The following is a 26,944-nucleotide window of genomic DNA, read 5'->3' as shown; positions in this document are numbered from 1 at the left end:
AAATTTTATCTTTATGAAAGATTTTGTCTCTGAGTCGTTTGATATTCTGATAACATTTTAAATCCTGACATTAACAATATTCTGATGACCTTTTTAGCTCTGATACAAATCAAGTTCGGATTCTGACGTGGCAGTATTTGTTTACTTGGTTTATTAATGGTCATTCTCTCATTGGTCATAATTTTTCAGAATATTTGTAAAGCAGTTATAATAATTTATTAAGTGGGAACAGTTTTAAATTTTAAAATAAAACTGAATGTCCTTGATTAATGGGATAACTTGGTAAGTGGAACGGTTTTTCCTTGAAAAACTGCATGTGCTAAGTAATGATTACTGAATACCCGTGCCCATTAATTAATTTTTACTCATGCATGTCTGACAGGTGTCTCAACGGTTACTTTTTCTACCGTGTATAAGTAAAAGAGAGCCAAGATTGTAAAATCTTTTATTTACTTTCATATCTTATATCTCTCATTTTACTTTTATTCTCTCTCATCTACTGACGATTTTTCATACAGACATTTTATCAAACACCTTACAGGCAACCAATTTTTCTCACTAATTTCTCATGGCACCCAAGGAAATAATTTTTTATGGATCCAAGTGTGTTCATAATAACTTCTCGGCTATTCTTAGCAAGTTAGAAGCCTCATCCGAACTTCACTTCATTCAAGACTTTCTTGTTAGTTCTGATATTGGGTATGCTCTGACCGAACCCGACGCAGTCTCTGGTACTCAAGTACTGGAGTTCTGGAGAAGTGGTGTATACGATGATAGTGGTGTTCACGGGTCCCCAAGTATTATTTTTTCATCATGGGAGGATGAATATGTTGTGACATTGTCTACGGTTCGACAAGCACTGCAGCTACCTAAGAACTGTGTTTATTCTACTGTTGAAGAGCCAGTTCTTCAAAACATGATGGCCAGTCTGGGATATGAGAAGACATTGGAAAAGCTGGGCCAGTTGAAGAGATCTTTCATAAGGAGGGAATTGAGTTTCTTCTTTGACTGCATAACCAAGACTTTTGCAAACAAATGTTCAAATTTTGATGCAATTCCCATATTCAGCCAACAAATCGGGTATACTCTCATAAATCAAACTGATTTTGACTATGCAAGTGTTGTCTTAGATCCAGGTATAAAGTCGGAACATTGAATTTATTGGGGACAGAATGAATAAAGATAGATCTACTGTCTATTTTGCTAGATTCTGTCAGTTTATCTATAGTTTTTGTTGTGATAATAAGCCTCGAAATGCTAGTGAACTAATTTCATCATTCAGAATAGCTAAAAGAGCTTTTACTGACTTATTATCTACTGATAATAAGAAGGCTGTGTTAAGACCCCTCTTAATTCCTTTATCTGTTAAACAAGCCTTAATCACCTATGATCCCGTTAAGTACACTGCACTATATCCTGATGTTCAACCATCTGAACCTCATCCATCAGCACCTACCACCTCTACTCAACCACTATAAACTTCTCAATCTCAACCTTTAGATCCTACAGTGCAGCCTTCATCTTCCAAATCTAAGAGGACTAAGAAAGTACCTCAGACACAACAGAAGAGAAGGAGATTCATTCTGCGAGATGAATCAGATGTTGAGGAACAGGTTCCTGTATCAGAACCTGTTGTTTTAGAAGCTGAGAAGGTCTCTTCTCAGAAGGATGTTGATATTGGGAGTTCTAGGCCCCTAAAAAGGCTTAGAAAGCGTAATTCTGATGATATAGCTCATACAGCCTCCTTAAAAGCTAAAAGATTCAAATCATTGGCAAAAAGGCCTGAAGATTCTGGTAAAGGAATGGAAGCAGCAGATAAGGAAGGGGTCACGAATCTCTGATCTCACAAGACCCTGTTGAAGCTCACAATTCTCGTAGTGCTGATCCAGACCTTCATGCAACTCATCTCTCTCCAACACATGTGCAAGAAATAACTCACATTCCCACACCACCAGTATCTCCAGTACATGCTGATAACCAGGGGCCAAGTGATGAATTTGACATACATAACTTGAAAGTGCCTCAGGTTTTGTAATTAGAAGCTCCATCAACCCAAGTCCCTCCATCAACAACACCAATTCCTGATGCTGATTTTAATCCAGAATTGCCTACAACACCTTCTCTGCATCTAGATACTGAAGATCAGATTTTAGGTGAGCATCAGAATATGGATGTTGATCAGAACTTAGTTGGAGATCAGCCCTTAGAGGATGATGTTGAAGCCTCCATAGCTTCTCATACCGTTCTTTTATCAGAGGATGCTGCTGATGTTGATTCTATAAGTTCTGATGCTGATAATAATGAAGTTACTGGTAATGCTGCTACAAATATAGATGCTGATGCAGTTGGTCCTTCTGGACATGCACCTCTACAAGTTACTTCAAAAGCTGAGATAGTCAAAAAGTTTATTACAGGGGCAGCACCAGTACCTTGGAGTGAAACTACTAGAGGACAGGAGTGGACTAAGGAGTGGAACACAGTTACCTTTGTTCCTACTGAAAAGATTCTTGCTGAGCACTTGGCAAAAGCTGATGAGATGCTAGTCAATAATGATTTCAAGACACAGCTGAGAGTTACTGCACTTAGTACAAGGCACCTTCAAGGTCAACAATCTGTAACTCGGGCCAAGGTGGACAAGATTCAATAATCCTTAATTCAGCAAGATACATTTGTCAAGTTGGACAAAAAAGGTTTTTCCAACCTTCTTTTGACAAAATTACCAACATTGAGCAAACCCAAGAGAAGCAACAGTCTCGGATTGATGAAATTTTGAAAAATCAAACTTCTCAACAAACTCAACTCAATGAGATCCAATCCTCAGTGGAATTGCTTCTCTCTCTTCTTTTACCTGCTGATGCAAAAAAGGGGGAGAAAGTAATTAAGTCCAAATGCAAACCGACACTGAAGAAAAAGGATGATGGTAATGACCCGGGAAACTCTGGAATGGGCGGAGGTCATGGTCAAGGTGGAGGTCTCTCATCAAGTAGAACTGGAACTACAAGTCATAGAACAAGTTCTGATACTGGGAGAAGAATAACTTCTGATACTGGTAAAAGGATAAGTTCTAATGAATTGTTGGAACTTGATGAAGAAATTTCAGGACAGTTATTTCTGAAAGAAAATCCAGGAATGGACTTTGAGAGTCTAATGGAAGAAGAATCTAGACTTAAGTTAGAAAAAGTCAACTCCAAATCTGAAGCTTCTGTTGTTAAAAAGAAACTTCCTAAGACCAAAGGCATTGTGATAAAAGAAAGGGTAAATCCTGAGGCAACTAAGGCTAAATCACAATTGCAGATAGATCCAAGGTCCAAGGGCAAAGAAAAAGTTGGTGAACCTATAAAGGTATATGTGCCTCCTATGGATGAAGAAATTTCTGATGAAAATGCTAATCTTACTCTGACTTCAAGGAAGATTTCTAAGACAGCCTCTGACATGGCTCAAGTTGTTCAGAGTCAAGATATAGTTAGTTCTGATATAACAATGAAGCAAGCAACCTCCGACATAGCTCAAGTTGACTTGATATCAGAAGATAAGTCAAAGGAAACCTCTGACGTTGCTCATGTTAAATCCTCAAAGTTACTCCTACCAGGATTCACTAAAGCCAAACAGACTCAACCTTTGAAGACTGCAGCAAGTGGTTTTGAAGCAAGAGTGGTTACTGGAAATGAAGCAAGAGATAAATCTGGATTGGGTAGTGCTGATGAAAGAAGAGTGCAGAACACAACCAATGATCCAACTTCCTTAAGTGAACCAGGTATTGGAGCAACTCCTGAAAGATTGAATCAACTTGAATCTGTACAGATGGTCTACCATACCTTCTTGAAAGAACACATCTTGTTATATTTCATGACAGATGGAAGGGTTTACCACATAAGGGAAAATGCTATATCACTGAAGTATTTTAAGGAACTAGAACATGTTTTATTCTTACTTCAAGTGAAGGACAGATTGACAGAAAGTGCTGCAAATTGTTTGAAGACTCAAATTCAAAGACAGAAGAAGCTCTATTCTGTAAAGTCTGAAAGCACATATTGTCCCAAGTACAGAGATCACAAGGGTGATATTGTTGATATGAAGCCTAATACTGCAAAGATCAGAACATATCTTGATATTAAGGGACTTGAATTCAATCTAGAGTTTGACAAAGCCTATGTCATCAGACTAGATCAGGAGTTGAGAAAAGCAAAAATTAATGATCTCAGATATGCTATCTTCCAAACTGGTGAAGATACTGCAGAGCTTAAAGATGCTAAAAGGAGAATGATTGATGAACTCAGATATGCTGAGAGATGTTAAAGAACTATCTCAGAACAACTCCTGATATCGAAGAGATCAGAAAGTGAAGCCAAGTCAAGATCTACAACTGCTCAAATTCTGATATGTACAGACTGAAGTTGTTATCAGAAGTTAAAGTTGGTAAAGCTTTAAGGACTGTAAGTTGTTATCTAGTCAAATTCTCATGCATTTGTACTTGATGTTTTTGACATCATCAAATATCTGTTGAACTTGTATATTATGCTAATTTACAAGTTGGGGGAGATTGTTAGATATATTTGATAATGTCATGTCTGATATGATTTGTGTTTAGTTTTTCAGATCTTACTTAAACGGGACAAATCAGTACTTAACTGAATATCAACACTTATACTGAAGTCAGAACTTAAGTTATCAGTACTTAAGGTTCAGGAGATATTTATTAGGAGATAATATCAGGACTTAAATGAAACTTTCAGATAAGGAAGGCGGCTGATTGAAAGGAAAGAAGATCAAGACAAACGTAAGAAGAGATATGCATGAAGAAGGAATTCTATGAAGAATAGAATACTCGAAAGAAAAGATAACTGATTGATATATTTTAGGAAGCAGGATTATATTCCATATCAATTAGCGATTATCTTGTAACTGTGTAATATATAAACACAAACATAGGGTTTACACTATAAGTATTGTTATAATCGAGAATATTATTCATTGTAACCCTAGAAGCTCTCGTGATATTTGTTCATCACTGAGAGAGGACAGTTCCACATTGTAACAGAGTTTAATAAAGTTTATTTTCCGTTACTTGTGTTCTTTGAATTCGATTTGATTGTGCTATACACTGTATTCAACCCCCCTTCTATATTGTGTGTGACCTAACACAAGGATAAATGTTCTTCATCTAAAGCTTGAACAATCAGTTTGAACACCATTCTTTACACATTCACACAGCGCACAATTTAACTACTAATTCCTGAATTTAATCTACTGTATCTCTCACAAATCTCATCTTGAATGAGCAAGTTTCAAGTATGTAGAAATGAGAAAAAGATTAAACTATTTATCTAACAGAATGTAACATAATGAATTCTGTTACCGACTAACTAACATTCTAGACTGAAAAGACTATTATGCCCTTGAATCTGTTGACTGATGTAAGTCAGCTTTAACTTGACTTGATCTGTTGACTTGAGTGGAGTGAGAGTGAGTATGTCATAAGCCAATATTGACGCTTTATCAATCTTCCATGGTATGTTCATTCAAAGGCCCAAGCATTCTCCCTACAAACCCCCGCTTCTTCCTCAGGAGTGAAGTCCTTCTTGATGTTGAAAGTCTTCCTGATCTCCTCGGACGACTACCCCTTGATCATATCAGCTACAGTTTGGCATGTCAAGTCCAAAAGGCTCTTGATGTTGAGATAATTTGCAGCCAAAATAAGATCAAATAGAAAAGTCTGCTTAACCTTCACAAACTCCGCATCAAACTTCTTCACTTCATCATCCTTAACAGTCTTGTTAGTCTCGTCATCAGACGTAACATTTTTCTTACAATACTCAATAACCTTACCTGGATACTACTGCTTACATTAGGAAGAGGAATAGTTGTGTTGGCACAGTCATCATCAATCATGTGCTTGATTGTCTGAGACTCGACAGCCACAGCTTCTTCTACCTCGAAAATCTCGTTATCTGAACTCCTCAACACGATCATCTTTGATTCAGAAGACATTGAGATTGATTGTAGAGAGAGGTAAAGAATGTATATGTTATGCATAGGGCTTAAGAGAGAATAATGAAAACCCTAACTTGTGAGCTGTTGTGAGGATTTGCGTTGGGGGTTGCGAGGTTTATATAGAAAAATAAAATAGAGTTGAATACTAAGAGAATTTTAATCGTAATTGCTAAATGCGTAATTGCTAAATGTAGTAAATTTTTGTTACGCGGAGTTAGCATATATTACTAGTTTGACTCTCATTTGCACAATGCAAATAAAAGCATTTATTATGCACGTTATGTAAATCAGTAGATACAATAAATAACCAATGTAACTATCACCGGTGACCTTGATCTTGATCTTGCAGTAGTAGATATGAATTAGCAGTGCAGGAAAAGTTGAAGATGATGACGACAGTTACGTGAATCGCCCGAGAGAGAGTTTTCAAAAGTTGATTTATCCATAATTTTATTTAACCAAAGTGCAATCTTTGGAGCAAAAAGTTGGTGTAGTGATTAACTCTTGTCCCTTTAAGCAATTCATGTGTGATTAATTAAGAAAGTGATTGTGCGGATTAGTAAAAAGAAATTTTACTCGCGTAAACTAGTTTAAACGTGCGTCACAATTTCTTTTTAATATTATATGATTTTTTAATTTAATTTGAATGCGTTAATATGTAATTTTATACTTTTTGGTGGGGAAATTATAAAAAATAATTGTAATGGATAAATACTCATTTAATTTTTTTATGTAAATTAGTAATAAAAAATTGAACATAAATTAAAAGTTTATTATGAGTATATGTAAAATTTTCAATCAATATGCTTAATTGTGTATTTAAAACTTCAAAATAGCAATTTAAGTATTTACCTAAGTCAATATATTAGACTATATTAATAATAACCGCTAAACCAAAATTTGAAATGTATTTTTTTTTTTGAAAAAATAGATGAATAAAAGTGTAGTGATGTTTTATTCAAAGTTAAATTTTTGACTTTGTTCTAAAAAATGATGTTGTTAGCTGTTGAATATCATCAATAGTCAATACCTTGAATAAGGAGCTAATCATTTAAAATTACAGGGTTATAAAGGTAATTTTCATTATTGCATTGAGTAAAATATTATTGTATTTAGCACCCCTCATTTTATTTTATCTATTTTCTTATTTACCATTTCAGACTTGATTAAATGAAAGTAAATACTGATAATGATACCTTATGGCGCAGAGTGTGGCAAATCAAAGCTCCTCCCAAGGTTTTAAATATGATTTGGCGTGCTCTTGTACAGTGCTTACCTACGCTCAATGCTCTTCACGAAAAACATGTCCGTGTCAATAGAATATGCTCAATTTATAATGGAGAAGAGGAGACCACTCTGCATGCTCTCGTTAAATGTCCCTTCGCAACGCAGTGTTGGGGAGATAAAGGTCTCGTATGGGTAGATACAAGGATTGAATTTTTTGCAGAATGGCTGGATAAAGTTACGGGAATTTCAAGAAACGATGAATATGCATAAATTATTACGTTGTGTTGGAGTATATGGAAAGCCAGGAATAATATTGTATGGAATAAGGTCAGGTCTTCAGTTTATGAAGTAGTTAACTCGACGAAGCAGTATCTTGCAGAATGGACAAAAGCTCAGAAAATTTCTACAAAGGCTCTATTTCAGTTCGTAGAGGAAGGGGATGGAGCATGTAACTGGGCAAAGCCACAAAAGAATATAGTCAAGATATCTGTTGATGCAACAACTTTTTCCGAATCCTCATCTTATGGCGTTGGAATGTTGGCTCGAGATTGGGAGGGTAAAGTGATTATAGGGCGATCAAAGCATTATCAGGGGTATGCAAATCCAGAGTTTGCAGAAGCTATTGCGGTTAAAGAAGTTTTGAGTTGGTAAAAAATAAATTGATGGGATAATGTAGTTGTGGAATCAGATTGTCTGACAGTAGTTCAAGCAATAAGGAGTAAGGTTCCAATGTTATCTCCTTTCGATAAGGTTATTATGGGTTGTCGAAAGATACTTAAAGATTCAAACATCGTTTTATTTTTTATTAGACGATCTGCTAACACGGCTGCTCACTTCTTAGCGAGGGAGTCGTGTTCATTTCCAGGTCGAGTTTTTGATAGGGGTCTGTCCGTGTCAATTTATGTTCCATTTTGTTGGCTGATTTAATGGAGTAATTCTATTTTCTCGTCAAAAAAATGAAAGTAAATATTAGCGCAACTTTAAACTTTAATTTGCCGACTTTCAAGTTTCAACGTAATCCACTTGCAAGTTCTAAAATACGGAAAGCAAAATTAATTGAATTAATCGGATAATTGATAATTAATCAAAATGATTATAAATCAAATTACAAATCGAACATATTTAAAAATATATAATACTGTTTAAATCATGAAGCTTAATATATATGTTTAAGAAAAATATGTATTAATTATTCAAATTCTAAAATTGAATTGATAACTTAGCTTTTAATGATTAATTAGTAAAATTGGTAATTTTTAGATGAGAGCTTGCGAACCTATTTTTGTAAAAAGTGTTTTTAATGCCATTACATGTTTAAACAAAAGAATAGCTAAGGGTACAATAGAAATATTATAATTGCTACGGTTATACCCATTTAATAATTATATATTTAATTTTTATATTTATAAGTTATTTTGAGTTACATGTACGTTTTTTTATGAATTATTATAGCCATTGTATGGGAATCAATATGTGTACAATATGATTAATAATTTTTATTTTTTATTTTTTCATTTGAATAATATTTTAAATAGTGTGGTGCAAGGTTTGGAGATAGTTTTGAATATAGTTTTTGAATAGTTTAGACAGTTCAGGTTGAGCTTGAAAATTCAAATGGAGGGGTGAAAACTAGTCGAATATGTTCGAACAGTAAAATGATCAGATTTGGCTTGAATTCATGAATACTAGTTTGAATTCGGGCCGAATTCAAACTTAAATTTTTAGACTTCGCTCATATTCGATTCGAAATTTGATTTGGTTAGACTCGATTAAGTACCAAATTATTCATTTTTATATATTCTGGTTCATATTTGTATAAAATGATATTAGAAAAATGAAGAATACTCACATAAATAATTACAAAACTAATTTGTGATCAATTTGTAGAATATTATTTAAATATATATATGTGTGACATGTAATATATATTATGAATATAATCAACAATTTTAAAAAATACTTATTCAACTATACTAAAATTATTCGAACTATTTTATAAAAATATAACTGAATATCATAATGATGAGATTCGACTTGATATTCATTTAAAAATAAAAAAATCGCTCATTTTTTATACGAATATAAATTATATTCTTGATCTATAATAGGGATGACAATCGGGTCGGATTGGGTTGGATCGGGTCGGGTATTGCAGAATCCATATCCAAACCCAGAAATTTTATCCATACCCGAATCCGACCCGAATCCGAAAAATACCCGAAAATGAATATCCGAACCCGATCCATCGGATTTCGGATCCCGAAACCTGATTTTTTTTGAATTGGATATTCATACCCGAACCCGAAATCTGAAAATTTGTATAATTATTGATATTGCAAGTACTTGGGATCGAACACACTACTTGTAAGGAAAGAGTTATAACGTGTCATCTTCAACCACTCCACCACATCATTAATTGCATAGCTAATATTTAAAAAATCAACTCAATTGATACCCAGTTGTTTAGATTTATTACTAAAAGATGTTTTATTAACTTTATAAACCTTATCACTCATTTAAATGATTGAATAATTGTATTTCATTAAACTTTATAATTAGTTATTTTTAACATAAATATAAAATATATGTTCTAAAAATTATATAATAATATGTATAATGTATATATATAATATTATAATCTATAATATGTAAAATTCTAATATAATATATATATAATATATATATATATATATATATATATATATAATAATTCGGGTTTTGGATTCGGATCGGGTTCAGACAGAGTTTCAGATTTCGGACCGGTTTCAGGTCGGTATACCTAATATCCAAATCCAAATTCAAAAAATTTCGGGTTTAAAAATTAAATCCATATCCAAATCCAAAAAATCGGGTTCGGTAAATCCAAACTTTTGGGTTTCGGATCGGGTATCCGTCGGATTGAATTATTTTGCCATCCCTAATTTACGAGTCGAATCTGGATTACAACCTAAATCACTCGAATTCATTTTCAGCAATATTTTGAGTTCGATAAATCCAAAATTTTGGGTTTCGGATCGGGTATCCGTCGGATCGAATTATTTTACCATCCCTAATTTACAATTCAAATCTGGATTACAACCTAAATCACTCGAATTCATTTTTAGCCATATTTCAACATACTCCCTGCACTAATGCACTTCATTTAAAGTCGTCTTTTTGCTAGTGTGATTTTATTTTCTTATTTTATCCATTCACCTCTAATTACTATCATTAATATTAATACTTCAGAACATAAAAAATTTAACTCTCCATGTCAACGTAACGCTTACACATTTATACAAATACTAAATTATAATTAACTGAATAAGGTATAATTTGATTTAACAATTATCCCCTTATTTTAATTATTACAAATAAAAAAAATATTGTTATACAACTAGTAAACTATTAACTTGTTAAACGATATAATATCCTCTGCCTCCTAAATTATGACCACAACGTTTCCCGCAAAACTTGAGTTATAGCATCCTGCGATACCCAATTATTTTTAATATTACATTATTTTTTGGAATTTAATTTGAAATAAAATTTTATGAAGCTTATTTATTTGAAATTTTAATAATATGATTTGATAATATTTTTAATATACACGTATGTGTATAAATTAGTGATACTATAGTTTTAAATAATAATGTAATGATTGGAATTTATATTTTTATTGATATTTATAGGTGTATTTACGAAGAATTATTATATTTAATTAAAAGGTAAATTTTAGTCGAGATCAATAATATACGAATTGTCATTAGTCTGTTAACCGGCCAAATTAACTATCTATATTCAGATTTATGTTGGATTAATATGTTTAAACCCGAATCAATGGTAAAATTTTATGTGCCAATAAGAAAAAAATTATGTTAGCTTGAGACCCGTTATACCAATCAAATCGAGTTAATTATACTTTTAAATTTTATTTTTGAATTATATATTTCATAATAAATAAGGTAATATATTAAATATTATTAAAATATTTAAATATCCGATAATCTCTCCAATTAATTTCCGATTTTCCGATTAATTCTTAATCGCTACCTAAACCGATTAGTAGCGATTATCAATTTTTGCTAAAAATAGATAAATAAGTATCAATCCGTTTAAAATCTAAATAAAATAAATCTTTAATCTGGAACCGGTCCGCCCCAATATCTGAGCATCGAAGCGGTTCACTCAAGTCATCTCCGCGTTGGATACATACAAAATACAATACAATACACACAGATCGATCTCGGTGAAAGACAATCAAGGCTGTATCTATCTATGGAGCAGCAAGTTACAACTCCAGAAGAAGTTTTATTCGAGACACGTCGTCACGCTTCTAGACCTTACTCATCTAATTATCCTCCTATTAATCCTCAGGTCCTCCATTTAGAAAAAAAAATAGTTTCATTTAATTGCAATTTAAATTGATGATTTGTAATTTGTTTATGTATATATTTCAGCTTAACGAAGATTCCGATGGAAGCTTCCTGTCCTGGATTCCTCTACCAGGTTTCGTATAATTCGTATAATTTCACTTTACTAACTGTTTTTTTCGACTTTGATTAGCTTCACATTATTGATAATTGTTTGATAGAATAAAGTAGCAGTAACTGTTTGTTTGTATAAATTGTTGTTGATAGGATAGTAATGCTGCTTGCTGCATCGTAGTGAACTATCTACAATAAGCTCCGCGTTCTGTTGTTTGGTTTTGTTGTGATTGTTGAGGCTGTCATTAGTTTGTGGATAGGTGTTGCGGTGAGTAAGCTTGGAATTATAGATTGGTTCGTGTTTGTGATTGTGAATTGGAAGTGATGGTGATGACTTAATATCTTGTAATGTCTATGTTATTGAATGAACTTGTGATTCTCGTGTTAATAGATGCATAGGGAAGTATGTTAAGAAACTTCTAGTTTATGATATGAAAATTTTAGGTGTGTGATCAGCTTGATAAAATTAGTGCTGATTTTTCTTCGACTTGTGTTTGAATGAGTAATTTGGTTGCATTTCTGATACAATACTAGTTACAATTTTTTTTTATTAATTGTAATTAATATTATATTATTCACATTGTGTGTATTATGCTTTATGCTACTTTTCCCAATTTCTTTGAAGCATCGTGAATTCTAATGGCTTTGTGTATGTGACTTTACTAGCTCACCAGTGCGTCACATTGGTTTTTCATTTCTTCAATTTTCTTGGGTATTACTAGCTGCGAACTACTGATAGTATTCTACTATTTATGTAGGTGTGAGCATTATAAAAGATAAGTGGAGAGAATATAGGCATCCACAAAGGTTAAGGAAATTGGTTTCTTTGTTTGTCTCCCCAAGTGGTGAACGTGTGGCAGTAACAACTGCGAATCAAATTACAATCTTGCAAAAGGACGATGATTTCCGGCAACCCTGTGGCTATTATAACTGTAAGCTTTACTTTTAGCATTGTGTTGAGATATCTGATAAAGAATCTTTCCCAGAGAAGAAAAGTATACGAGGAAAAAGAAAGTAATTTTATATCAATTCAGGCATGCTAGAGGAGCCAGACCATTTAGCTGACTATACTTAATAGAACTGAGTTGGCCTTCTTGATTTTATGCTGTTGATAAACCACTTTAGTTGTATCTAAAGTAGTGTATTTGTTGATTTTTATATCAGTACTTTACAATATATTTAGTATAAAAAGATTTGATTTATGTTATTTTTAAGTTTATTGGTGCACGCTCATTGTCTGCATAGATACACTACATCTATAAAAGGCAATAACCTATCATGCTAGTAGTGTTCTCAATTTGCAGTTACAAATGCACGCGTGTTAATGCGATTATTTTTGTTGTTCTTTCACTTAATTCAAAGTATAAGGATACATAGCCAATTAAAAGCATCTTTTATTTTATAAATTGAAATGTTAGTTGTTTTATTTTTATTTTTTCCTGTAAAACCAGTGGTGATTTATTAGTAATGCAGTAGTGTCCTGAAAGCTGCTTTAACTTATGCGTTCTGCAATCAGGTAGCAGTTGTGCCACGTTCACTTGTGGCGCCTGGTCAGAAGCTCATGATATTCTCGGTGTTTGTGATGATACTGATACTCTATATTTTATCAAAGTTAATGGTGAATTGATATCAAGTGTTTCCAGGAGGCATTTGAAACTTTCTTCTCCAATTATAGAGTTGATTGTACTGGATGACTTTGATAATAAGAATTCTTGCTTGTAAGTTTCATTTTGTTTCTCATGTGTTAAATATTTTCTTTTAAAATTTAGCTTCTTTTAATATTTTTTCTATATAATCAATTTGATGTTCTTAGTTACTGAGTAGATAAAACATTTTCACAGGGGTGTCTTCAGGATTCTTACATCGGATGGTTCTTTTTATGATATTGACATTAGCAAGGATCCGAGGGTCTCCATTTCTTCAGCGTGCACCTCAATTAAGGGCTCGATGATAGAAAAGAAATTTCCACCATATGTATTCTGCATGGATTACCATCCAGATCTTTCGTTGGTTGCTGTAGTTTGTACAGGGCCTAGCGTTTCAGTGAAAAGTAGTACTACTGGTATCGTTCCATGCTGTTTCTGTTAGCATGTAATTTTTATGGATAAAATATAAAGAATTCTTGGTTTGGGAACCTCAATAGTGTAAATAGAATTAATAAGCTATCTGTTATTTGCAAATATATATATATATATATATAATTTATGTATATATGTATGTATGTAGTACATGTATAGTTATATGTGAGCATGCTTATTTCTGTTTCTCTACTGTAAGTTAGCTTGACAATATCTTTTGATCCAAATTAGTTGAGTTTGACAACACATGATTTTAAATCTAGTTGGGCTCATGCCTTACCCCTGTCCCTCATTGTTTCTTGCCACACATACTCCATGCCATAAATTTTCACATGCAATAATAAATTTGAGTTTTCTTTATTCCTGCGTAACAGGTCAGACTTATCCTGCAAATATTGTTTCATTCGTATTCTGCAATCTACATCATCTTTTGGAATAGTAAACACTTTTTATGTGTGTATATCTCTGAGTGTTTAAATTGTTGTAGAAAGTATTTTGCACAGATAAAAAGAATTTGCATATTAAAGACATATGAATATCTTTACCCTGCTCCCCTCTTCCACAAAAAAGGAGATGTGCAGGATTATGGGAGTCTATTAGTTTATCAACCTCAACAAAATTTACTATTTTTCCTTTTCAGGATCTTATTGCCTCTCTCTCTGGCGAAGAACTGGGAATTTAAATCTTGAACCAGTGTTTAGTACTCAGTTTGAGGGCTTATATTCTATACTGAAGGGTTATATTGGCTTATTAACATATCCAAAGTTGTTATTTTCACCCAGCGGGAAACTGGTTGCTACTTTGGATTTAAAAGGATCTTTGGTTGCTTTTAAACTAAAAGATGATAAGTGTTCCTTATCAAAAATTTCTTATCAGGAAAGCTTTAATTTACAACAGAGGGACAATAAGTCAACTAAAGGGGGAGACTGGTTGAATGATATAGTCGATTTTACCTGGTGGTCAGACAACATCCTTACTCTTGCTAAAAGAGGTGGGAGTACCTTCATGTTCGACATTATTGGAGGAGTAAGACTTTCAAAAAGCGATCTTGTATATTCGATGCCTGTATTAGAACGTGTACAACAGTTCCCTAGACATGTTTTTGTTTTAGAGAGCACTGCTAGAGAAAGTGATGATTCATCCCGGAAAAAAGAACCAAGCAGCATACATGTCATGGAGCAAGTTATTGTAGATAAGTATAATCAGCTTGACATTGCCAAACTGAAATGGAGCCTAATGTCCTTCTCGGGAAGATCTGTTCCTGAGATGTATGATATATTAATAAGTGGTGGAAAGTATCAGGAAGCCCTCGACTTCGCTATTGATCATGGTCTGGATCAGGATGAAGTGCTAAAGACACAATGGTTGCTTTCTGGGCACGGAATAAAAGATATCAGTAAGTTGCTGCCAAAGATCAAGGATCAAGCATTTGTACTTTCTGAATGTGTAGATAGAGTTGGACAAACAGAAGATAGTACAAGGGCTTTACTTGCTTATGGGCTTCGCTTGACAGAGCAGTACATGTTTTCTGATTCAGAAGATGACTTGTCTGGGCAAATTTGGGATTTTCGGTTGGCTAGACTTAAAGTATTGCAATTCCGAGATAAGCTTGAAACATTTCTTGGGATAAACATGGGCAGGTAATACATATATCATTGGTTTCATTATAAGGAGCAAGGCTGTTTATCTACTTTGTAAACTGTAGTATATCTTTTTGCATTGTAGAGCTCCTGTATTTATTCAAATTATTCAATTATTCTCTAGAAAGAAGTTTTCAGCTTGCGCACAAAGTTATTTTTGGAAAAAAAAATCATTAATAAAACTGCCCCTTTTCATTCACGTGTCACCACATTATAATAAAATTGCTCAGAAGTAAACTGGTTTTCCTTGGATAGTCGATACACACCCTTACTGGAAGAATCTTTTTAATTTTTAAATTTCTCCTGGTCTAACATATTTCCAGTTGGTGCCCCTGCGCAGTGAATATAATGAGAACTTAATTCTATCATCTGTTAAAAATTTCGCGTGACAAATTTTTGCTGCTTTTCTTATTATTGACTTAGCATTTTGAAGGTATTCCATGCAGGATTACATGAAGTTCCGCACTTCGCCAATTAATGAAAGTGCTGTAGTACTTGCTGAAAGTGGTAAGATCGGAGCTCTTAACCTTCTATTCAAGCGACACCCTTATTCACTAGCTCCTTGCATGTTGGAAGTTCTAGCTGCTATTCCTGAGACAATTCCTGTTCAAACTTACGGGCAGCTGCTTCCAGGGTTATATCCTCCCTCAAGTATCTCTCTAAGAGAAGAAGATTGGGTTGAGTGTGAAAAGATGATTACTTTTGTCAGCAGAATTCTTGGTAGTGATGAGAGTGTAGATATCAAAACCGAACTCATATTTAAACAAACATGTGGGCTTTTGTGGCCATCAAGTAATGAACTTACAACATGGTATAGAAGTAGAGCAAGAGCTATTGATTTCTTGAGTGGTCAACTATACAACAGCCTTTGTTTGATCGACTGTGCTTGTCAGAAGGGTATTTCTGATTTGCAGAAGTTTCGTGAAGATATCTCGTACTTGCACCAGCTTATATATTCTGTTGAAACTGAGGATGAACCAAAATTTACAATGGACCTGATTACATGGGAAGAATTACCTAACTATGAGAAGTTCAAAATAATGTTCAAGGGGGTGAAAGAGGAAAATGTAGTAAAAAATTTGAAGAATAGAGCAATTCCATTTATGCAGTTTCAAACTGTTTTTGATACGAGAGCTACCTCATTTTTGGTTGGATGGCTGAAAGAGATGGCTTTGGATACTAAATTAGAGTTATGTTTGATGGTGATTGAAGAGGGATGCAGGGAGATTGGAAGGAATGGTTTCTTCAGGAATGAAGTTGAAGTGGTTGACTGTGCTCTGCAGTGCATATATTCATGCACTAATACAGATAAGTGGAATACTATGAATGCTATATTGTCGAAGCTTCCCAAGCTACAGGGTAAGCTTTCTTTTATCTACTTGACTAAAGGATGGTAGATAAGTATCAAAGATAAGATCATCTTATGGGGAGCTTTTGGTTTAGTTTAGATATGATCATATGAGACATGATTCTAAGATTTCTTCTTTCTTTCTTTTGGTGTTACCTTGTCTTGCAATGCTTAATATTTTTTTGCCAAGCCATATGTGTTTGTATTCTGAAGCATCGTACTTGTATTATGTCAATTTGAAATTTTCAATAAACTCTTTCAAGTTTTGAATTTTGGATTGGTTGTGATACTTTTACCTCCTCCAGATTCTGAAGTCGAGGGGTTGAAGAAAAGACTAGAACTTGCCGAAGGCCATATTGAAGCAGGAAGGCTGTTGGCGTTCTACCAGGTTTGTGATTTCTTTCCTTTTATTATTACTTAAACTCTTTTTTAATCAGTAGACGGCCTTCACTTCCTTTTTAATCAGTAGATGATCTTCACTTTGAGATCTAGATGCTTTTCTTTTTTGTATATTAATCCATAAGACTCCTGGGTTCATAACTTTTAGGATTGGTACTATTTGCTAGTTTTCTTTAACTCGAGTTGCATTTGTTCTAGGTGCTGTGCACTTCCATTTTTAGGAGAAGTACTTGTTAATCAATATCTTATCGGATCTTGGTATGGTTGTCAAGGGTAGAATGGCTGGTCCATGACCCCCTGCTCTAATGGCTCAAGGTGCCCTCTAAAGTAGTTAAAGAAGGAACCAACTGTAGAATTTGATAAGATACTGATCATGAAGAGAGTAGAAAATCTGAGCTTCCCACCAGAAATGGCTGGCTTGACTCTTTCACCTACGGGCTACGAGTGCCTTGGCTATTATCTTGGACCAAATGCAACTCCTATAGTTTCTTAGTACTTTAGATGATCTTGTGGAGGCTCTGTGATTTAAAGATCAAATTTCTTTTATCTACAAGTCTATGTGACAAGACGTGAAGTGTTCATTAATGTGCTCTCTGGTAAGGATGATGTTTGAGAAATTAGGAGTGGCCATCTGAAGTTTAAAAATTATGAACAAGACTAGGTTATGTTTGTAGATTGTAACATGACTGTGATATGCGTGGGAAATCAATCAATCTGCCTGATACGCTACTTCAGTCCAACATCCTTTGTTAACAAGCTCCTCCCATCTGTCATATCGACTCTATATTGTGCGCAATACAATTATGACTTTTCTGAAATTTGTATCTCCAATCTGGTCAACTGTGCATGTATTTTACCTACATATTCACCTTAGTGACTCGGTCCTAATGGTTAATGATCAGCTTTTCTAAAACCTTGAGGTGATAATTGAAGCCACCAAATGAATCATATACTTTTAACACTAATGTGTCTTCAATTTAATTGAAGTGCTTGCAAGCTTTTAAGCCACGTGAAGTCGTGAACTATAAAAGCCTGTTGATGCTGATTTTATTGTTTTACATGATTAAGAGCCAGATAAAAAAAATAACCGTGCAAGGTAACAATTTTAAGTATATAGCTATATTCATTTGTTTGCAGGTACCAAAGCCAATTGGCTTTCTTATTGAGCCACATGAAGATGTGAAGGGTGTAAAGCAGATTCTGCGCCTTATACTTTCAAAATTTGTCCGGAGACTGCCAGGGAGATCAGATAATGAATGGGCAAATATGTGGCGCGATTTGCAATCCTTGCAAGAAAAAGCATTTCCTTTTTTGGATCTGGAGTATATTTTAATGGAGTTCTGTAGGGGATTACTGAAAGCTGGTAAATTTTCACTTGCTAGGAACTACTTAAAAGGTACAGGATCTGTTAGTTTGGCAGCAGATAAGTCAGAGTATCTTGTCATTCAAGCTGCAAGAGATTACTTCTTCTCAGCTTCAAGTCTTGCTTGCTCAGAAGTATGTGTTAACTTTTGAACTGCTTCAAGTTGTGGTTTAATTGAAAATGCTTGTGCGTACTGAGCTTAATCTTCTGTCTTGAGTTCTAATCTAACAAGCCTTTTCCATGCTATAGAGACTTATATATGATCATGAAAAAAATCTCAAATGTGTATATAGAACATGTATATATCTACAACTAGGCAAGAGTGCTTAAAAATAATATTTCACTCTTCAATTCCAAATGTTTTTCTTTTTTCAAGTGCAGTGGATAAACATATTTGTGTAAGGCTTCATGTCTATACTTTTATAATTTCCTTTTTTGCTTCCAAACTGTTTATCAGTTTTTTTTGTGCTTGTAAGAAGTTGGCAATCAATAACTTCAATAATCTATGCATAAACATGTTCTTCTCACCTTGAAACTGTTTTTTGAATTCAATGATCATTTTCTTGGGATTTTTCCAGATCTGGAAGGCCAAGGAATGTCTAAATATCCTTCCAAACAGCAGAAATGTCAGGGCGGAGGCAGATATCATTGATGCAATCACAGTTAAACTTCCAAATTTAGGAGTGAACCTTCTGCCAGTGCAATTCAGACAAATAAAAGATCCTATGGAAATAATTAAATTAGCAATTACAACTCAAGGTGGAGCTTATCTAAATGTGGAAGAACTTATTGAGGTTGCCAAACTTCTTGGTTTGAGTTCTCAGGACGACATATCAGCCGTTCAGGAAGCTATTGCAAGAGAAGCAGCAGTAGCCGGAGATCTTCAATTGTCTTTTGATCTGTGCCTGTCTTTGGCCAAGAAAGGACATGGCGCTGTATGGGACCTTTGTGCTGCCCTGGCAAGAGGCCCTGCACTAGAAAACATGTATTTAGGCTCTCGAAAGCAACTTCTTGGTTTTGCTTTAAGCCACTGTGATGAGGAATCAATCGGTGAGCTCTTACTTGCATGGAAAGATCTGGATATTGAAGAACAATGTGAAAAACTAATGATTTCGACAGGGACAGACCCTCCAAAGTTCTCCACCCATGGTGCCTCAGTTATCTCCTTTACGCCACACAGTATTCAAGATATAGCTGACCTAAGAGATCTGCCTGGACAGGTTGAGAGAGTTGTAGATGGTCAAGAGGTCCATTTTGAAACCATAAAAAATACTCTCCTTCTTGTTGCCAAAGATCTAACCGTGGACAATGTCCCTGATTGGGATTCTCTTCTCAGAGACAATGGAAAGATGCTTTCCTTTGCAGCATTACGGCTTCCATGGTTGCTGAAATTAAGTCAGTTTACTGATGGTGACCAGAATTTAGTTTCAGACTCAATTTCCAGTAAGATGTATGTAAATGTTAGAACACAAGCTGTCGTTGCCATTCTTTCTTGGCTGGCGAGGAACGGTTTTGCTCCAAAAGATAACTTGATTGCATCTCTAGCCAAATCAATTTTAGAACCTCCTGTTACTGAAAGGGAAGACATACTAGGATGTTCCTTTTTGTTAAATCTTGTAGACGCCTTTCACGGGGTGGAAATAATAGAAGAACAGGTTAAAATAAGGGAAGACTACAATGAAATCTCTAGCATTATGAATGTTGGGATGATATATAGTTTGCTACACAACTCTGGCGTTGAATGCAAGGATCCTGCTCAGCGGAGAGAAATGTTGCTGAAAACGTTTCAAGAAACATACACATCACTAAGTTCAGGTGATTTAACATTTTCCATAATTTATAGATTATTACCTTCTCTATCAATCTACAGTGCAGTGTCCTAAAGAGTTGGTTAAATTTGTGGAATTTTTTTTAACTGTATATCTTTCGGAATTTTCATTTATCTCACATCACTTGTTTCTGATAATTAGATGAACAAGACAAAATTGATAAGACCCAATCCTCGTTTTGGAGAGAATGGAAAGTGAAATTAGAAAACCAAAAGCGTGTAGCAGACCATACAAGGGTGTTAGAGCAAATAATTCCTGGTGTTGAAACTGCACGCTTTTTGTCCGGAGACATCGGCTATATGGAGAGCGTTGTTTGCTCTTTTGTTGAATCAGTAAGATCAGAGAAAAAGCAAATTTTGAAGGATGTGTTGCTACTTGTCTCTACCTACCGCTTGGATGTGACCAAGGTATATGTTATATGCTCTCTAGGCAGCATAATATTTTTTATGCATAATAATCGGAATTTATATGTTAATTTCTCTGTGTTTATGATTCAGGTGCTACAACTGTACCTTGCTTCTGTCCTTGTTTCAAATGTTTGGACTGTTGATGATATAATGGCTGAAATTTCAAACTTTAGAGGCAAAATACTTGCTTGTGCTGCAGAATCAATTCAAACCATCTCCTTGTCAGTGTACCCTGCAATTGATGGGCTTGACAAGCAACGCCTTGCTTGTATATATGCCTTGCTATCTGACTGCTACATGCAGCTCGGAGAAGATAAAGAGTTATTGCCCGTGATTGATTCAAAATCCCCACATATAGCTGCTCCTGCATTGGCTCATTTTTATAAGGTGGTTGAGCAAGAATGTTCCAGAGTTTCTTTTATACAGGGCCTGGACTTCAAGAATATTGCTGGGTTGGAAGGACTAAACCTTGAGAGCTTCAGCAGTGAAGTCTGTTCTCACATTGATGAACATACTGTCGAAGCACTGGCAAAAATGGTCCAGACTCTTGTTGACTTCTATGGAGATCCAACATCTGAGGGTCTTTTATCATGGCGTGATGTCTACAGACAACATGTACTGAGTTTGTTGTCGGAGTTGGGATCCAAAGCTGAATCCGGTATTCCTTTTGAAGGTCCTGAAAATCTTCGGCACTTAATAAATGAGCTTGAGAGTACATATGATATGTGCAGAAACTATGTAAGTGCACTAACATGTCCAGCTGCCATGGGAATACTGAAACAATACTTTAATATAATACTACCCTTTAAAAATTCCTTTGATAGTGTATCTTGGAATTCAAGCTGGCAGGATTGCCTTGGAATGCTTCTGAATTTTTGGTTAAAACTAGCTGATGACATGCAGAAATTTGTATCCCGGGAGTGTTCAGATGAGAAGTTCTGTCCGAGGTGTTTAATGGTGTGCCTAAAAGGTTTTTTAAATCTGGTTGTGGGCAAGAAAGTTTCACCAAGTCAGGGTTGGAGAACTATTGTTGGGTATGTTAAGAATGGCCTTATTGGCGGTGTTGCTGTTGAAATTTCGTGTTTCTGCAGAGCGATGATTTTTTCTGGATGTAACTTCGAAGCTGTTGCACGTGTATATTCTGATGCAGTGTCACAGTTCCCCCCTAACTCAACCTCAATCTCGGGGTGCCATAAACATTGTGATGATATACAAGATCTTCCCCATCTTTATCTAAGTATACTCGAAACCATCTTGCAAGACCTCACTTCTGGTGTGTCCCTTGATGACCCAAATCTACACAATCTCTTGTCATCTTTGAGTGAAGCAAAATATGAAATGGAGGATTTGAAGATGGTAAGGCTGGCAGTTTGGACGAGAATGGCAAAGTTCTCAGATAACTTGGAGCTTCCAGACCATGTGCGGGTTTACGTACTGGAGCTAATGCAGTTTATTTCATCTAGAGGTCGAACGTTGAAGGCATTATCTGCCGAGATGCAGGCCAATATTGTTCCATGGGAAGGGTGGGTTGTTTCACAAAGAATAGATGCTGACGTGGAGACTACTGTTGATCATGGGGTGCAAAATGTTAATGCTGAAGCCTCAAGTAGGTTTGCTAATACGCTAGTTGCCCTCAAGTCATCACAGCTGGTGTCTGCTATCTCTCCAAGTATACAGATTACTCCGAAGGATCTTTTGACTCTTGAATCTGCAGTTTTTTGCTTCTCAATAGTATGTGAAGCTGTTAATGCTGGAAGCCATTGTGACTCTCTGATAGCCATTCTGAAAGAATGGGAAGGACTATTTCCATCAGGCAGAGCTGAGCCAAATTCCGCTGAAACACCCATTGCTGTAAACAATTGGGGCAGTGATGAATGGGATGATGGGTGGGAAAGCTTTCAAGAACCCTTAGTTAAGGAACTAAAGAATGAGAACGCACTTGTTGTTCACCCTCTGCATGCTTGTTGGTTGGAGATCTTCCAAAAGCTGGTACAGTTTTCTCGATTTAGAGACATATTGAAATTGATTGATAAATCCCTTGAAAAGACCACAGGCATCCTGCTAGATGATAATGGCACCCTTCACATGAGCCAAACTATGATTGAGTTGGATTGCTTTGCAGCTCTTAAGATGGCTCTCTTACTGCCTTATGACGGAATACAGCTGCTGTGTCTGGATTCGGTTGAGGATAAACTCAAGCAAGTAGGCATTCCAGACACAGTTTCTGGAGACATTGAATTCCTAATTCTTGCATTATACTCCAGAATTATAACAACAATCATCACTAAACCTTCCTATGGAACCACATTTTCATATCTTTGCTATATTGTTGGAAATTTATCTCGCCAGTACCAGGAAGACCAGCTGCCGAGTCTCAAACAAAAAATGTTGTGTGAATCTGATAGGAAAGAGAAAGATATTTTGTTTCTTTTCAGAAAATTACTTTTCCCGTGTTTTATAATGGAGCTTGTGAAGGCGGATCAGCAGATTCTAGCTGGGATCCTCGTTACGAAGTTTATGCATACAAATGCATCTCTCAGTTTAATTAATGTTGCAGAGGCGAGCCTCAGGAAATATTTAGAAATGCAGCAGCTCCAAATACTGGAAGATGATGCATTCAGTTCTGTGGATACGGACTTATGTGAACCTTTGGCAAACACAGTTTCCCAGTTGAAACACAGATTAGGGAATTTAATCCAAACTGCATTGTCTTTGCTTTCTACCAATGTTAGATGATAAAGGTTTTATAAATTTTATTGATGTTTAGTTTTATAATCTCGTGATTAGACTGTTTTCCTACATTTGATTATACTCTCTGTAAGAACGAAGATGAAGGTAGCCGAAGATAAAATAGATACTGCATATGGGAGTTTATGACCCAAATGCCAGACATATTACAGCGTCAGGCCTGATCTATGTATACTAGGGCACAGCGTCTCTACAGTCTGATTATATCCTCTCGCCTTGTTTTTTCCCGTACTTAGAACAAATTACTTATTTGTAAGTAACTTGTATAATGTGTGAATGTATGTATGTTGATTATATCATTCAGATCAATTAGGATTTAATATCTGGTTTGAGAGGTAACTTCACTTCGCAAATTGGGTAACATGGAGTCGACAATAAAAACTCCATTAATTTTAGTCACAATAAGAGAGGTTAGTTGTAAGTTAGGGAGCGAGGGTGAAAATGAAAGTTAAAATTGTATTTTGTATAAAATTTCGAAATATTACTGCAATATAAAATGTCCCTTGAATTAAAAAAATATTTGTATTTTAACATACTTCATAAATTTATTATAATTATCTGAAATATTTATATTTAGCATTTTTGTTGATTTAAGCTGATAAAAAACACGTGGCAAACAGTACTCCACTGAAATTGTAGCCTCAAGCCATGCCACGTGTAATACAGCTAAGATGAATCGGTGCCATAGGAAAGTAAACTGTCAGATGTGCCAGAGAGGTTGTAACAGGAGAGAGAGAGAGAGAGAGATTGAAGTCCTGCAAAAACTGCCCTTTACATAAATATAATCTCCAACAAGTGTGTGTACTTCAGATATAAAAGAGATGGAAAGATTGCCTCCAGAAATTTGTCTGAAAATCTTTTGTTTCTTGGATCATCAAAGTCTTGCCACTGCTCATCAAGGTCAGCAATTGTATACTTATATACAGTATTTGTATTTATATGTGTGTATTTACATCTACTGCATGCCTCATTAAAATTTCATCTGAATTCTGAATTTATTAATATGATCATTCTAATTTTGGAAGATTGTGACTTTTAATGTGATGAGGATGCAATTTCAGATATGATCTGACTTGGTTTTGTTGAATTCTTGTCCAATTAGGCCAATTTAGTTTTTGATTAACATGTATTTCTCTTGACTTGAGAATTGTGTTTTATATCTTTTGATCCTATGCAGTTTATTGTCAGATTCATTAATAAAGGGTCATGAATTATGCCATAGATTAGGTATAAGATGGAAGTGATACAAATATAAAATATATGGTGATCATGACTGTAAATTAAGCCTTATTGTGATCTGAAATTTTTAGAATCAAATGTAAATTTCAGTGAATAATGCAAAATTGTATGGTGATCATAAATTATTGAGTTCTTACCATTTAAGTTTCTGGTGTTTGAGATGGACTAATATATCATATACTATAGTACCATTTGGTAATCGATTATTACGTCAACTTCTCAGTTATATACTGTTGTCCTTGGCTAATGACCCTGCAGGCTAGGAATATATTTAGTCTCTGAGTTGAGGACTTAAAGCTGTGTTTGTTTCTTAGTATTGATTTCCTCAATTGTTGTCCTATATTCGACAAGTTTCTACAACAATTTGTTCGTAAGTGACATTGGACTTAATTGAAGTCTCATTCTAATTCAATTTTATTGCATTCTGTAGATATTGTTGGATTAATTTAAAAATGTAAATTTAACTCCAGCAGTTTTAGCTTATGTTCATGAAGTTTATGAAAGACATTAATTCCTGCCTTTTTATTTGAACAATGCTAAACATGCGCTTTCTTTAGCTCTTCCTTGATTGTACATATAATTGCTTCATTTGGAAGTAATATTTTTCTTTATATACATATCGTGCTTATGAACAAAGTTCTTTTGTTTGTCAAAGTATGCTGCCGATGGAAGCTCATGGCATCAGAAAATATTTTGTGGTCCAACCTATTCGAGGAACGATGGGGACCGGATAGTGCCGCATTTTATGCTCCCACAGGTTCCAAGTCGTGGAAAGATGTGTATATAGTCCAAGATCGTTGTGACCGAATAGGATTGTAAGTTGAATCTGTATTAATATCTGAAGCCTATTCATTTATATATTTGCTAAATAAAAGTTGTTATATGCTCAGCCTTATTATGGTCAAACCTATATGCATGTATAGAAATGCCGCCATTATACGTTTTCTCCTACTTGACGACCTCATGTAACTAGTATATCAATTTATCCGTGCATGTTTTAACCCTGTCAGTATATTTGCATACAGAAACGTGCATACATATTATAGATACCCACAATGATGTAGATTGTGGCCAGAAATATTACAGGTATTTGTGTTAGAATTGAAATATATTTTCGTAGTTTCAAATCTAATGAAGTTGATGACGTGATTTCTTCCTCTTCGAGGACAGATAGACTCAGGTATTAATATAGAAGTTTGCAAGTGTTGACTGCTATCTTCTTTTCGTCTCTTGCTTGTTCGCTACCTCTTTACATGTTTTATTAAAACTATATGCATCTTTCTATTATTTGGATAGAATCTTTACTTCAAAGCTAAGTCCAAATGATGTATCATGCAATGGTTCCCCAAGTCAGGGATGGTTTAAACGCTAGTTTATGATTTGTAAAAAATAATGATCGAGCGAGTAGTAAATTTCAGGGGATTGAAAATAATATGTGAAGGAGATGAGTGTTATCTTGTCCATCAAGGTGAAATACAACGACATTTAGGTTCAAGAAACCAGGAAATGCTATCAAACCAGCATTCAGATGGCGAGCTTGCAGCAGAAACATCTTTGGTAGATAGTGAACCCAGTGTAGGTATATTGGATAAAATCCTTTTCTTTCTTGGAGACTTGGAAGCTGCTTCGGTACAGGCAAAACGAGCTCGTGTGATTTAGGATGTCATCAGTATTTAGTTCCTTTGTAACAATAATGTCACATTTGGATGAGTACATATCTGTAACTGTATTCATGTCTGTCTTCAAAGCTCCTGTAAATTTAAATCCCCTTGTTTCTTGGAATAATTAATTATAATACCATTGTTCTCAAAGCATATATGTATGGCTATGGGCTATCCTTGTGGGCTATTGTGCTGTTTTTTCAGGGTATATGTTCCGTTTACAAGTCAGAGTCCACGTTTGGAAAAGAATCGCCTGCTTTTTTTTTTTTGGCCTCAGACCCCAACATTTTATTTTCTTTTTGCCAAGGAACCTCAGGTCCTCAACTATTCTACTTCGTGAAGAAAAATGTTAAGCTATATATCTTTGTATGAACCATAGATGTTTGTTTACTATTCAGCGAAATTTAGGCATTACTGCGAGTAGTTCGTGAATTTTTAGTTCGTTAAAGCAAATTGTGTATGTTCTTCAAAATCACCTTTGTCTACTATTAACTCATGAAAATCAATAAAAAGATGATTGAGATTCATTTTGTGGCATTAATAATATT

At 34.8% G+C, this 26,944-nt stretch overlaps 2 protein-coding genes and 1 pseudogene across 2 annotated transcripts; 2 read left to right on the top strand and 1 right to left on the bottom strand.

Moving 5' to 3' along the window:
* Positions 1-5,515: 5,515 nt before the first annotated feature.
* On the bottom strand, positions 5,516-5,988 carry LOC141693420 (SKP1-like protein 20; annotated as a pseudogene).
* Positions 5,989-11,383: 5,395 nt separating this feature from the next.
* On the top strand, positions 11,384-23,778 carry LOC141689947 (MAG2-interacting protein 2). The gene is made up of 12 exons (XM_074494479.1): positions 11,384-11,574; positions 11,658-11,706; positions 12,443-12,616; positions 13,201-13,402; positions 13,526-13,746; positions 14,403-15,402; positions 15,836-16,761; positions 17,056-17,138; positions 18,287-18,646; positions 19,091-20,327; positions 20,483-20,748; positions 20,839-23,778. The coding sequence occupies exons 1-12, from the start codon at positions 11,476-11,478 to the stop codon at positions 23,482-23,484; spliced, it is 7,263 nt and encodes a 2,420-aa protein (XP_074350580.1). The 5' UTR covers positions 11,384-11,475; the 3' UTR covers positions 23,485-23,778.
* A 404-nt stretch (positions 23,779-24,182) lies between these two features.
* LOC141693405 (uncharacterized) lies at positions 24,183-26,551 on the top strand. Its single transcript, XM_074498500.1, has 3 exons — positions 24,183-24,396; positions 25,391-25,550; positions 26,154-26,551. The coding sequence occupies exons 1-3, from the start codon at positions 24,318-24,320 to the stop codon at positions 26,392-26,394; spliced, it is 480 nt and encodes a 159-aa protein (XP_074354601.1). The 5' UTR covers positions 24,183-24,317; the 3' UTR covers positions 26,395-26,551.
* Positions 26,552-26,944: the final 393 nt, after the last annotated feature.

The sequence above is a fragment of the Apium graveolens genome, chromosome 10 (assembly GCF_009905375.1).
Source record: "Apium graveolens cultivar Ventura chromosome 10, ASM990537v1, whole genome shotgun sequence".
Lineage (NCBI taxonomy): Eukaryota > Viridiplantae > Streptophyta > Magnoliopsida > Apiales > Apiaceae > Apium > Apium graveolens.
This window is presented reverse-complemented; position numbering and strand designations above follow the sequence as displayed.

Excerpts from the sequence above, each read along its gene's own strand:
- LOC141693405 (XM_074498500.1), top strand. The coding sequence starts at position 24,318 with ATGGAAAGATTGCCTCCAGAAATTTGTCTGAAAATCTTTTGTTTCTTG. Across the intron at positions 24,397-25,390 it reads TCTTGCCACTGCTCATCAAG|TATGCTGCCGATGGAAGCTC; the intron begins GTCAGCAATTGT and ends TGTTTGTCAAAG. Across the intron at positions 25,551-26,153 it reads CGTTGTGACCGAATAGGATT|GGGATTGAAAATAATATGTG; the intron begins GTAAGTTGAATC and ends AGTAAATTTCAG.
- LOC141689947 (XM_074494479.1), top strand. The coding sequence starts at position 11,476 with ATGGAGCAGCAAGTTACAACTCCAGAAGAAGTTTTATTCGAGACACGT. Across the intron at positions 11,707-12,442 it reads GTCCTGGATTCCTCTACCAG|GTGTGAGCATTATAAAAGAT; the intron begins GTTTCGTATAAT and ends CTATTTATGTAG. Across the intron at positions 20,749-20,838 it reads ACCGCTTGGATGTGACCAAG|GTGCTACAACTGTACCTTGC; the intron begins GTATATGTTATA and ends TTTATGATTCAG.